The sequence below is a fragment of the Macrobrachium nipponense genome, chromosome 37 (assembly GCF_015104395.2).
Source record: "Macrobrachium nipponense isolate FS-2020 chromosome 37, ASM1510439v2, whole genome shotgun sequence".
Lineage (NCBI taxonomy): Eukaryota > Metazoa > Arthropoda > Malacostraca > Decapoda > Palaemonidae > Macrobrachium > Macrobrachium nipponense.
The window spans coordinates 50,228,670-50,241,169 of NC_061097.1; the positions used below are offsets into that span (position 1 = coordinate 50,228,670).

The 12,500-nt window shown below is 33.6% G+C and overlaps 2 protein-coding genes across 2 annotated transcripts in view; one reads left to right on the top strand and one right to left on the bottom strand.

The window, feature by feature from the left end:
* Nucleotides 1-12,500, bottom strand: part of LOC135209256 (homeobox protein prospero-like) — a gene marked incomplete in the record, with an annotated part of 1,606,906 nt that overhangs the window by 692,829 nt on the left and 901,577 nt on the right.
* The window catches only part of LOC135209377 (major centromere autoantigen B-like), a 78,752-nt gene continuing 67,348 nt past the window's right edge, over nucleotides 1,097-12,500 (top strand). The window contains exon 1 of the mRNA XM_064242074.1: nucleotides 1,097-1,219. Coding sequence (XP_064098144.1) covers nucleotides 1,097-1,219 — 123 coding nt within the window. The remainder of the gene's footprint in view (nucleotides 1,220-12,500) is intronic.

The following is a 12,500-nucleotide window of genomic DNA, read 5'->3' on the forward strand; positions in this document are numbered from 1 at the left end:
ATTTTATCATGTATGTATGTATATAAACTTTTATACAAATGCACGCGCATACATGCACATGCACATATGCATACGTGCACAAAACCTTATTTTACGTTACCTGTGACGACAACTTATAAAACCGTATATGAATGCTTGAAGATAGTTTATAAATGTACGCGAGTAAATACATTTACGAATCAATTACTATAAGCATGCATGCATACCGTATACATAATGACAATTAGCTAAGCAACTAAGTAAGGTATGCGATTCATAAGTACAAGAATGTTTGAGTATTCTAATAATACGAATTCGTGGGTATACATCGTAATACTAGGTAAAAATGCACATACATGCAGAATACGTCAGAACGTCCATACATTAAGACGTAAATCAATGTCTGAACATCACTGTGAATATACACCGGTATACATAGATGCATACACTGAGGGTTACACACATACACATACACGCGTATCAAGAGTGTCCTCACATCACTGTGAATATACACCAGTAAATATACATAAAAAAACTAAGGGTCATATACACACGCGCACACATTCATACATACGCATACACACAAACACGCACATATCTTGATCGTCTTCTCATTACAGTGAGTATACACTAATAAAACATACACACACACAAACAATAGGGTCACAAACACAAACGCACACTCTAACGAAATCATACACGCACATATACATGTATTCATACACACATACGCACGCATTCAAATATGTATATACATGGATTCATGCACATACACATACGCATATACATGTATTCATACACACACATACGCACGCATTCAAATACTCATATGCATGGATTCATGCACACGCATATGCATTAATTCATACGCGCACGCACGCACGCATCGCAACCAACCTCCTTCTTCTTGCCACGTCAGCCAGAGTCGTGCACACGAACGTACATGAACGTCTGTTCAATGTAACTTAGCACTGTTATACGTTCATCAATTAACTCGACTTGGTGGCTTCGTGTTAATTAAGAATTCCCCACAGGATTTTCTCATTAACTATTCCGAGTGTGGGGGAGGGGGGAGGGGGGAGGGGGGAGGGGGGGCGATGACGTCTCCCAGATAAAGATGGAGCAAGATGAGGAGAAGGAGGAGCAGGAGGAGGAGAAGGAAGAAGAAGAAAATGAAGAGGAGGATAAGAAGCAGAAGAACAGAGAGAGGAGGAAGAGAAGGAGAGAAGAAAGACGAAGAGTTAGAGCTGCTCTGATGCTGAAAGAATAGAGAGAGAGAGAGGAGAGAGAGAGAGAGAGAGGAGAGAGAGAGAGAGAGAGAGAGAGATTATGTCAATCAGATATTCAGTTACAATGAGAGAGAGAATATATCTAGCAAATGATCATATTAAAAGAGACCTTACCTTACAGACCTTACAGTTCATTCGGGTTGCCCCAGGTCCCTCAGTGTGAGGCACCTCTAATGTCTACCAGAGAGTTGCTAGTACATCTTCCGGTATATTTTGCATCTTCCAATCTTGGATAGTCTGGGATGCAGTTTAGATATTTGTCAGCTTATTCTTAAACACATCTAACGTCATCCGGATATATTCCTCAGATGAAGACTGGCAACGCATTGATAGACGCTGCATTATCGATGCTGGTGCTAGTGGATTAATGTCCTGTCTGCTTTCCTTATTTTTCCTGGTATTGTTTTGGGCACTATTAATCTACCTCTGCTTGCTCTTTCTGATATTTTTAGTTCCATGATATTTTCTGATATTCCTTCTATCTGTTTCCATGCCTGAATTATCATGTAGCGTTCTCTTCTCCTTTCTAGACTATATAATTTTAATGATTGTAGTCTTTCCCAGTAGTCAAGGTCCTTAACTTCTTCTATTCTAGCTGTAAAGGACCTTTGTACACTCTCTATTTGTGCAATATCCTTTTGATAGTGTGGGTACCATATCATATTGCAATATTCAAGTGGACTACGAACATATGTTTTATAAAGCATAATCATGTGTTCAGCTTTTCTTGTTTTGAAGTGCCGTAACAACATTCCCATTTTTGCTTTACATTTTGCCAAAAGAATTGCTATTTGATCATTGCATAACATGTTCCTATTCATCATCACACCAAGGTCTTTAACTGCTTCCTTATTTGTGATTGTCTCATTATTAGGTCCCCTATATGCATATAGCTTTCCTTCTCTGTCTCCATAATTTATTGATTCAAATTTATCAGAGTTAAATACCATCCTATTTTCTTTTTTTACCTCTGCCCAATCATATACTTTGTTAAGGTCTCTTTGTAGAGCGTTCCTATCTTTCATCACAAGTAATCTACTTATTCTTGTGTCATCAGCGAAACTACTCACTACCGAATCCTTAACATTACTGTCTATGTCTTCAATCATAATAACAAACAGTATTGCAGCTAACACCGTACCTTGTGGCACACCGGATATTACCTTGGTTTCATCCGATTTCTCATCGTTTGCAATAACTATCTGTTTTCTGTTGTGTAAAAATTCTTTTAACCATCTTCCTACTTTATCTACGATATTGTGTTTTCTAATTTTCTTTTGCTAATATATTATGGTCTACTTTGTCAAAAGCTTTTGCAAAGTCTAGATAAACCACATCTGTTTCATTTCCGCTTTTCATATTTTTGAATATGTTCTCACGGTGAACTAACAGTTGGGTTTGTGTACTTTTTCCGGGTACGAAACCGTGTTGTCCTATATTAAACAAATTATTTTTTATTAAATGTTTCATAATATTTTTCTTCATTACCCTTTCATACTTTCTTTATAATATGTGATGTTAGACTCACAAAGGGCCTATAATTACTTGCCTCAAGTCTTGATCCACTTTTGAAAGTAGGGGTGATATATGCTAATTTGTGCTTCATCAAATCTTGCCTGTATCTACACCTTTGTCTTAATAATATTGCAAGTGGCTTTGCGATAGAATGATCTACTTTCTTTAAACAAAATAGCAGGGATTCCATCAGGCCCTGCAGCAGCTCCATTTTTAATTTCATTAATTGCCTGCACATATTCAGCTTCATTAATTTCTATGTCAGCTAAATATTCACTATTTTCGTCCCTTACTTCTATATCATTATCTTCATTATCTATTCTAGGGGTGAATTCTCTATATCGTTCTGCCAGTATGTTGCAAAAATTTTCCTTTTTTTCATTCGTTAATCTCCCTTCAATTCTCAGAGGGCCTATTCTATTCGTTCTTTTATTCCATCTCTTCGCATATGAGTATAATAGTTTGGGGTTTTGCTTGATATTTAATAGGGTTTTTTTCTTCCAATTCCCGTTTTTTCATTTTCCTATGATTGTATAATCTTTTGTTCTACATGTTTTTTTTTTTTTTTTCTATCTTACTTTTAGTTCTATAACTTTCCATTGCATTTTTTTCTTTTGCAAGACCTTTTTTCCACTTTCTGATTTTCTGGAACAAGATCCTTCTGTCTCTTGGTATGCATGAATGATGTTTACTTTTCTTCTTCGGTATATATTTATCCACTATTTTCTCTAACATTTTATATAATATCTCCGTATTTACCCTTATGTCATCGCTTACGAAAATGTTATCCCAATCTTTGTTTAATTCTTCATTAATTTTCTGACCATTTATTTTTATGTTTATGTAGAGTTTTATTTTCCATATCCTTCCCACTTTTTCATTTCTTGCTTATCTCTGTTTTCACTTGCTTTGGAATGAACTGTTAAATTCTATGACATTATGGTCTGAAATACTGCGTTATAAACTATTATTTCTTTAACATAATTATCTCGTTCACAAATACTAGGTCTAAAGTATTTTCCTTTCTTGTTGGCAGGTGATTTATTTGTTGAATGTTGTATTCTAGTAGCATATCTAATAGCTTTTCGAATTGCCTCTTATCTTCTGCACTACTATTACTCTCTCGTTTTTATATGTATAAGATACATCCACATCTCTATTCGTTCTTTCCATTCTACGAAAGGAAAGTTGAAGTCACCAGATAGGAGAATAGTCCAGTCCTTGTGATTTCTACATATATAATCCAATTTTTCAATTATTAAGTCAAACTCTTTAGTATTAGGAGGTCTATATATACTATGTTCATTAATTTTTCAGATTCAAATTCACCGCTATTAGTTCACATTCTGAGTTACTATATTTCTCATACATTTTTCTTGTTTTTTGTCTTTCCCATATATTGCGGTTCCCCCTTGATTCCTATTTTTTCTATCTGATCTATAAGTTTGGAACCCTTTTATTTGATCATTCATTCCCAGTCTCTTGGGAATACCAGGTTTCACTTATATTCATTATTATAGCTATTTTCTTTTCAATTTGGGTTAGTTCTTCTAAGTACTCTATTTTTCTTTTTGAGTTACTCGTAACTAAACCCTGCGCATTCATCACTATGATGGTTTGCGTGTTTTCTCCTTCATTTAATATTGGTAGTAATAAGGATTTATTTTCCATGTCTCTTTCCTGTTCTGGTATGTTGTTGCTTTTTTTCATTTCCAGAAATTCTGACATTAAAAAATCCAACTTTTCCATAATATTTGATCTTCCTTCATCATAATTATTCATTTTGTGTCTGAATCTGCAACTTTTCCTCCGTTTCTGCAATATCCTCTTGCATAATAAATACAGTTATTATCCCTTGAGTAGAATTTTTGGAGCTGATGCACTGAAATTTTTTGCTGACATCTCTGCATATCTCATTGGTGGTTTGCTTTTCTCTTTTACCTGATATTCTTGATTTCTCTCTTTATTTGTTTCTTTCTTATTTTGGATTTTATTACTTGGTTGGTTATTTATTTGATTATGATTCATGGCTACAGGGTGCATATATTTGCATTTTTTGTCGAACTTACATCCTTTTCCTTCTTTTTAGGTTTTGCATATTTTTGGATGCAGATCTCTGCAATCATCCCCATATCCATCTAGGTATGCACATTTACCATATATTTCATAGTTGTGACATACCTTTAGGATGTTTGTAGTAACATCTTTCTCCAATCTGCAATTCCATCTTTTCAAAGGTTGCAGATTTTGTCTTTCTTGTCTATTTTTTTCCTCTTTCCCGTCATTGTGTAGATCTGGGTAGCCAGCCTCTTCGGATTTGCTTTTCTGTTCCATATCGCAATTTATTTCTTCGTAGGTATTGCTGCTTTATTGCCTCATATGAGTATCAATGAGTATCTCTGCATCCATACTTTTATCTTGTTCTTTTTGTTTTTTTCCTTATTTTTTTCTGTCATTTCATTTTTGTTTTACTTCTCCTCCGTTTCCTCTTCTTCTTCTTCTTCTTCTTCTTCTTCTTCTTCTTCCTCTTCCTTCTTCTTCTTCATCCTCAACTATTTGTACATTCAATCTTGATTTAATAACATTGTCTATCCATGATAGACATGTTGAACAAAAAATTCTTGTATCTTTTCTCATATCTTGCATTACCTCAGCACACTGTGGATGGGTCGGAATGTTGCATGCAGCACATTTTCTGATTAGGTTTTGTGGATTGACTATGCTATACCAAACCTTACACAGTTTGCATGCTTTTGGCATTCTTTTTCCTAATGCGTCAATTAGGATATTCACAAGATTCACCTTATTCAATTTTCTTTGTCGAATATGTTGGTTTATGTATATTTTTCTTTATGAGTCTCTTGACCACTTGGATTTTATGGATTTTTTTGGAACTTCTTCAATTATTTTTCAAGATGTTTTCATTAGATTTGTTCCAGTTTGAAGGATTATATCCTTCTAATATATCTATGAATGCTTTTGTATCTTTTTGGTTAGGACTGTTGCTGATTTCATAGATGAGAAATGCCAGTTCCCTTCCTGCTACCTTATCGTATTGCGAATCCGCCAAGCAAGCTAAATTACGCCATCTCTTCCCGCAGTTGGAACTTACTGCCATCTTGTTCTGATTTACAGTATTACACTTGATAAACTAACTTAGAAGACGCTTTATCCTACTATTTTCACACTAATCTTATCACCGATAAGATTAGTGTGAGAGAGAGAGAGAGAGAAAGAGAGAGAGAGAGAGAGAGAGAGAGAGAGAGAGAGAGAGAGAGAGAGAGCAGATATATTCAGTTACATTGAGAGAAAGAGAGAATAATAGTGTATCAAGAAAATTGCTAAATTAAAAGAGAGAGATTGAGAGAGAGGAAAAAATTATATCAAGCAGATATTCAGCTACAATGAGAGAAAGAGAATAAAATGATTTTAAGCATATGATCACATTAAAAGAGAGAGAAAAAGAGAGAATAGTATATGAAAAAATTATTAGATTAAAAGAGAGAGTGAAAATAATATATCAAACAGATATTCAGTTATAATGAAAGAGAATCAAATTACATTAAACGTATGATCAAATTAAAAGAAAGAAAGAGAGAGAGAGAGAGAGAGAGAGAGAGAGAGAGAGAGAGAGAGAGAGAGAGAGAGAAGCTATCATATGACCCACAGAATGTCAAACTTATAAAAAACACACCAGTTTAATGAACGATAAAAAAAGATGAACTCGAGAAAAGCTAATTCGTTGCATTAAGAAAACAAACCAACCGACCTGTGAAGGCCTAACCTGACCTGGCCTAAAAGACAGAAAGAAGAGACGACTGAAAAACCCTTTGGCACTGCCTACAGTTGGCCATTTAAAGTGAATTTATGACACGAGTCTAATAATAATTACATATTTCAAATGAACACCATACTCGTTGGAAGTTTGGTTTTCAAGTTAGTGGGCCCCTAGGGTGGGTTTGTTCCATATGGATAGGGAGGGTTCATGCTCTGAATAATAATAATAATAATAATAATAATAATAATAATAATAATAATAATAATAATGAATATTTCTTGTAGATTGCTATATACATATAATATATATATATATATATATATATATATATATATATATATATCATATATTTATATATATATATATATATATATATATATATACACATTCATATATATATATATATATATGTAAGTATGTCTGTATTTATTGCTATATATATATATATATATATATATATATATATATATATATATATCTATATATATATATATATCTATATATATATATATATATATATATATATACATATATATATATAATATATATCTATATATATCTATATATATGATGTATATATATATATTATATATATATGTAAGTGTTTACATAATAAAAATATGGAATGTTAGTCCATATATATAAAAGTCTAAAACTAAAGAGGTCAACCAGATTGCTTGCAGGAATGTGATCAGACTAGAGACGCTAAAGATGACGTATACAATAAGTATGTAAGCTAAGATAACATGCCGTCACCTGTAGTCATTCATTGTTTATAAACATTAGTCAAGCTCCCTGCTTGAGACAACTACCCCGACCTATTATTCAAACGGCCTACGTGATCTGTAGCGTGTCTCATTCGATTGTGTGTTCGTATGAAACTATGTCATCTGATAGTATGTTCATATGTTCGAACTACTGTCTGTTCCTTCATAACTTGTAACAGAGATGGTAGACAGGCAGAACAGAGTTAGCTATCGTCATTAGAAGACCTGTACCTCTTTACCTAAGCTTTATCATGTAGAGGAATAGGATTAGCCATCATCATTGGCAGAAGCGATCAAGCTATCGTCATAGAAGACTTGTACGATCATACCTGATCTTCATCATGTAAAACTTCAGAAGAATATACTATTTTTATACCTTGTGTTTTCTACAAGAACCTCACCGAACCATGAGTTTAACACATCGTCGTAAAGATAATACCGACTTCGTAAGTGATCTACAAAACCCCAGACACTCCGTTGAAGATGGAAGTGCAATACCAACCGACTTAGCGTATAGATTATCGCATAGTCTAACATTACCCTTCATAGGGCGCCTTATCATACAAGGCACAAGCCCTAATAAATATATTAAGGTATGTATGTATATGTATTATATATATATATATATATATATATATATATATATATATATTATATAATATTAGTATATGTGTATATTTTTATATATATATATATATATATATATACTAATATTTATATAATAGAATGAGAGACACACAGAGATTGTTAAACTCACTTCCCACAGATGGTTTAACAAGACGCAACAGGAGATTCACTACTCCATAGACACGCGGAACACTGATCAACAAAATATTGTTTAGGCTTATCAACACCAAAGACAACGTTATATGAAGGACAGGATGCAGGCTTTCTTATCGCACTAATAATCTGTTCACATTACATAACAAAAATAGGCCTATACTACCCGTGAAGATATCTAACTAGAAGAAAAATAAGCTTCTCTTATGTCGAGAGGCCTACAAGCATTCATTAACAATAAGTTATGTCTTCAGGGTGGTTAAAATAAATCTCAAAAATACAAATAAGATTTTCGGGGATTGTTCACAAAGCTTAAAAAGTAGGCCTATATTATTCTATATAGATAACATGAAAATGAATGCAAACAAAAAAACAAGTTAGGTTAAAAGGCGTTCAAAATAAATATATAAGTTTTTCTTATGTAGAGAGGCTTCAGTACTCTTGGAAACGAAAGAGCAGGTTAGGTTAAGAAGTGTTTAAAATAAATACACCAGTTTCTTTAACGTACAGGGACTTGAAATACTCTTGTGCACAAAAGTTAGGTGAAGAAGTGTTTAAAATGAATATGTCATGTTTCTCTTACGCAGAGATGGCTGATCGGACGTCAAAACAATAAATATATTAGGTTTGAAGGCGTCGTGTCAAATTAACCTCTCGCTGAAGCAAAGATAAAACGCCCAGCTATAATATCAGCTGGGACCGGATTCCGTGTGCGATGACACGGCAACATTTCGAGAAAATAAATAACCAAGCTTTGGAATAATGTCGGAATGTCTCTTTTAAATTGCAGCCCATTACAACAAGCGACCTCGCATTGCCCAACATTGCTCATTTATGAAGGGCGCGTTACGTCATACAAGAAAGCAGACATACGTAAGTTCACTGATTTAACTTTTTTAGTTTTCTGGAAAAGAAAATATAGAGATGGTGTTTTGTCTGTCCGTCCGTCCTCAGATCTTGAAAACAGGCGAGGCTAGAGGGCTGCAAATCGGTATGTTGATCATCCACCCTCCAATCATCGAACATACCAAATGGTAGCCCTGTAGCCTCATTAGTTTTTATATTATTTAAGGTTAAAGTTAGCCATGATCGTGCGTCTGGCAATGCTATAGGTACCAAAAAACACATGCCACCACCGGGGGCTAAACGTTCCTTGGGCCGTGACTGAGAGTTTCGTACATCATTATACGCTGTACAGAAAACTCGATTGCGCCAAAGAAACTTCGGCGAATGTTTTACCTGTTGGCATAAAGACTGAAATAATTATATATCGCTTTTTACACTCTTTTTCTTTGTAATTTTACAGACTCTTGTGGTATCTTTCTAAGCGTAGACAAGATATTGTATCAATAAACTTCTGGACAACCAAAGAATTTCTCTCTCGTAAATCTGTTTCCTGGTAATCGTTGCAAACTAGCGTTAATACATAACTTTTTTTCTCTCATTACTTTTAATCGCAACGTCGCGAGCCTTATAAAATTTCGATGTTAGAACTGACACCTCAAATTATACTGCAGTTAGACAATGAGTTACAATCAAATGTTGTTATTTTATCATTTTTGTCATAACTCGTTTTTCTTTTATAAATTGCTAGTTTTCATGCCAGTTGATACATTTTCTGAAAATAGAATGAATTATATGGAGCCTCAGTTCAAATATGGCTTTAAAAATAATTTTTATTGTAACTAATAAATATAAAAGATATATGTAAGCAAGATTATGACGGTTCATAATTGTCCGATATATATTATATATATATATATATATATATATATATACACACACATATATACATACATATAAAAGTATAGCAGTGGCATCTGTAGTATACTATCAATACAACTTCCAGAGATTGCTTGCACAAGCACTGCCAGCCCACCAGACCTAACCCCCCCCCCCCCCCCCCCCAACCCCCCCCCCCCCCAAAAAGAAAAGACTTTAAGAAAATGAGTTGAAATTCTTCAGATTCTTCAATACATACAATATATCAATGCCATATTCCAAACTACAGTGCGTCTAAAACATTTTTTTTTATCGAACTAAAATGGTGAATTAACAAGCATATAATGTTTTCAAAGAAATCACTTGAATGTTTTGTTTCACATTGACAAATGGGCAAATAAAACCGCAAGGATTACGTATTGCTTTAATTTAAGAATCTGAAATCATTACCATTAATATTATTATTATCCCAGTAGATGAAATCTATAGTAGATTCACATCAACCGTGCAGCATGTGATGTCTAGGCCCGTCCCTTACGACGCACCTGATTGGCTGTTGATAAGCCAATCACAAGGCTGGGAATTCTCAGTCTCTCTCGAGAGTTCACATAGACCGGATGTATGTTCCACCTCTTTTAAACTCTCAGTCTCTCTAGACAGTTCACATAGGCAGGATGTATGTTCCACCTCTCCTGTGATTGGCTTATCAACAGCCCATCAGAAGCGTCGTAAGGGACTGCCCTAGACATCGGATGCACGGTGGATGTGAATCTACTGTAGCCACATGGAACAAACCCACCAAAGGGGCCAGTGACTTGACATTCAAGCTTCCCAAGAATGTTGGTTTCAACCTCCCACCGCTAAAGACTCCCTAAACACTGCAGCAGTAACTGATCATGATACAGACCCACTGATTTGCCATCCCCCTAGGGGAGACGCGAACCGCGACATCTGAGTGGCATGTCACGACACTGACCTCTATATACAAGCGGACCAGTGGTGAAATGGATAAAAAAAAAAGGCAAGAGCCAGAGGTTCCTAAAAACGGAAATGTTCAACACGTTGCAAGAATCGAATAATCAGCAGAAACACTGGAAATGGATAATTTACTTGGCTAAAATCACTAGTGTTTTATGCGAGAGTAAAAAATAAACCGATAAAACTCCATGAATGATTGAATTATCTAATCATCAAGTTATTAAATTATTCGATTATTTAATCACGAATGATTAAATTTCGCATCACCGGCAGCTGCATATATATATATATATATATATATATATATATATATATATATATATACGCAGTCGGGGTCGCGGTTCCTAATGAGCCTGAACGAGGCCCCATTAAAAACAGCGACCCCGACTTGGAATTAAGCCGAGATGAATCAAAATGAGAGGTTATGTTGAAATTCAGACAATTACCATTGAAAGGGTCCACAAAAAATCATTCGCAAAATCATTCGCACGATTTGGGGCGTTAACGTGAATGCAACAGACCTTCAGCAAGTCGTTTGAACCACTGAGAGATATCGATCATAGACTTATACCAGGGTACCACTGACCTTATCGGCTCCGACGCCGCGTCTATGGACAAACCCAGTCAACTGTTCACTCTTACCTGTAAAGAAAAAAAAATGTCGATAATCTTCCAAATACATTATGGTATTAATGAGACATACAAAGGTTAAGGAAAAACAAAAGGATATGTAGTGGTTACAGTTATATCCTCATCTGTTACCATACCAATAACCTCATTTGAGAAGATACTCATATCCAATCATAATCAGCATGACATAAATGCTTAAGAAAAAGTTAGCTTCATTTTTCTTTAATAGAACACCACAAGAAGAAATCACAATTTGAGGTACTTATATTTGTCTTTAAACTTTATTTGATCAATATTTTGTTTTCACAAATTCTGTTCACTCATAACATTAGTGTCATCGGAAGCCTTTCCGAGCGTTTCATTTATCCAGTTCTAATTATTAAGTTATAATTCACTTATGAGTAACTTATCAATGTCTTATTTATCCACTTATTCAGTGAACAGCTGTGTACTGAGATGGCACCCCCAGCTGCCATGATATATGTGTGTGTGTATATATATATATATATATATATATATATATATTATATATAGATATATATATATATATAAGTATGATATACATAATATAAATTATATGTATAAATAATAATTAATATATATATATATATATATATATATATATTATATCATATAATATTATATATATCTATCTTATCTATATAGATATAATATATAGATATATATAAATATATATATATATATAATATATCTTCTTCCTCTCTCTCTATATATATATATATATATATAGTATATATATATGTGATATATTATTAGATGTGTATATTACAGATATATAATATATATATATTATATAGAATTATATCTATATATATATGATATATATATATATATATATATATATATATATATATATATATATAAATATAAGATTTTTTTTTTCCAAGGTTGATATACACTTGACTACGGCAAGACTGATCATATAAGAAAAACACTTATGCTTATGGAAGTTAACAAACAAAAAACTACATAAAAAAATGAATAACATACATAAACAAAATATACATTTGCAAACTCTAAGAACGAAAGACGATATCGCGA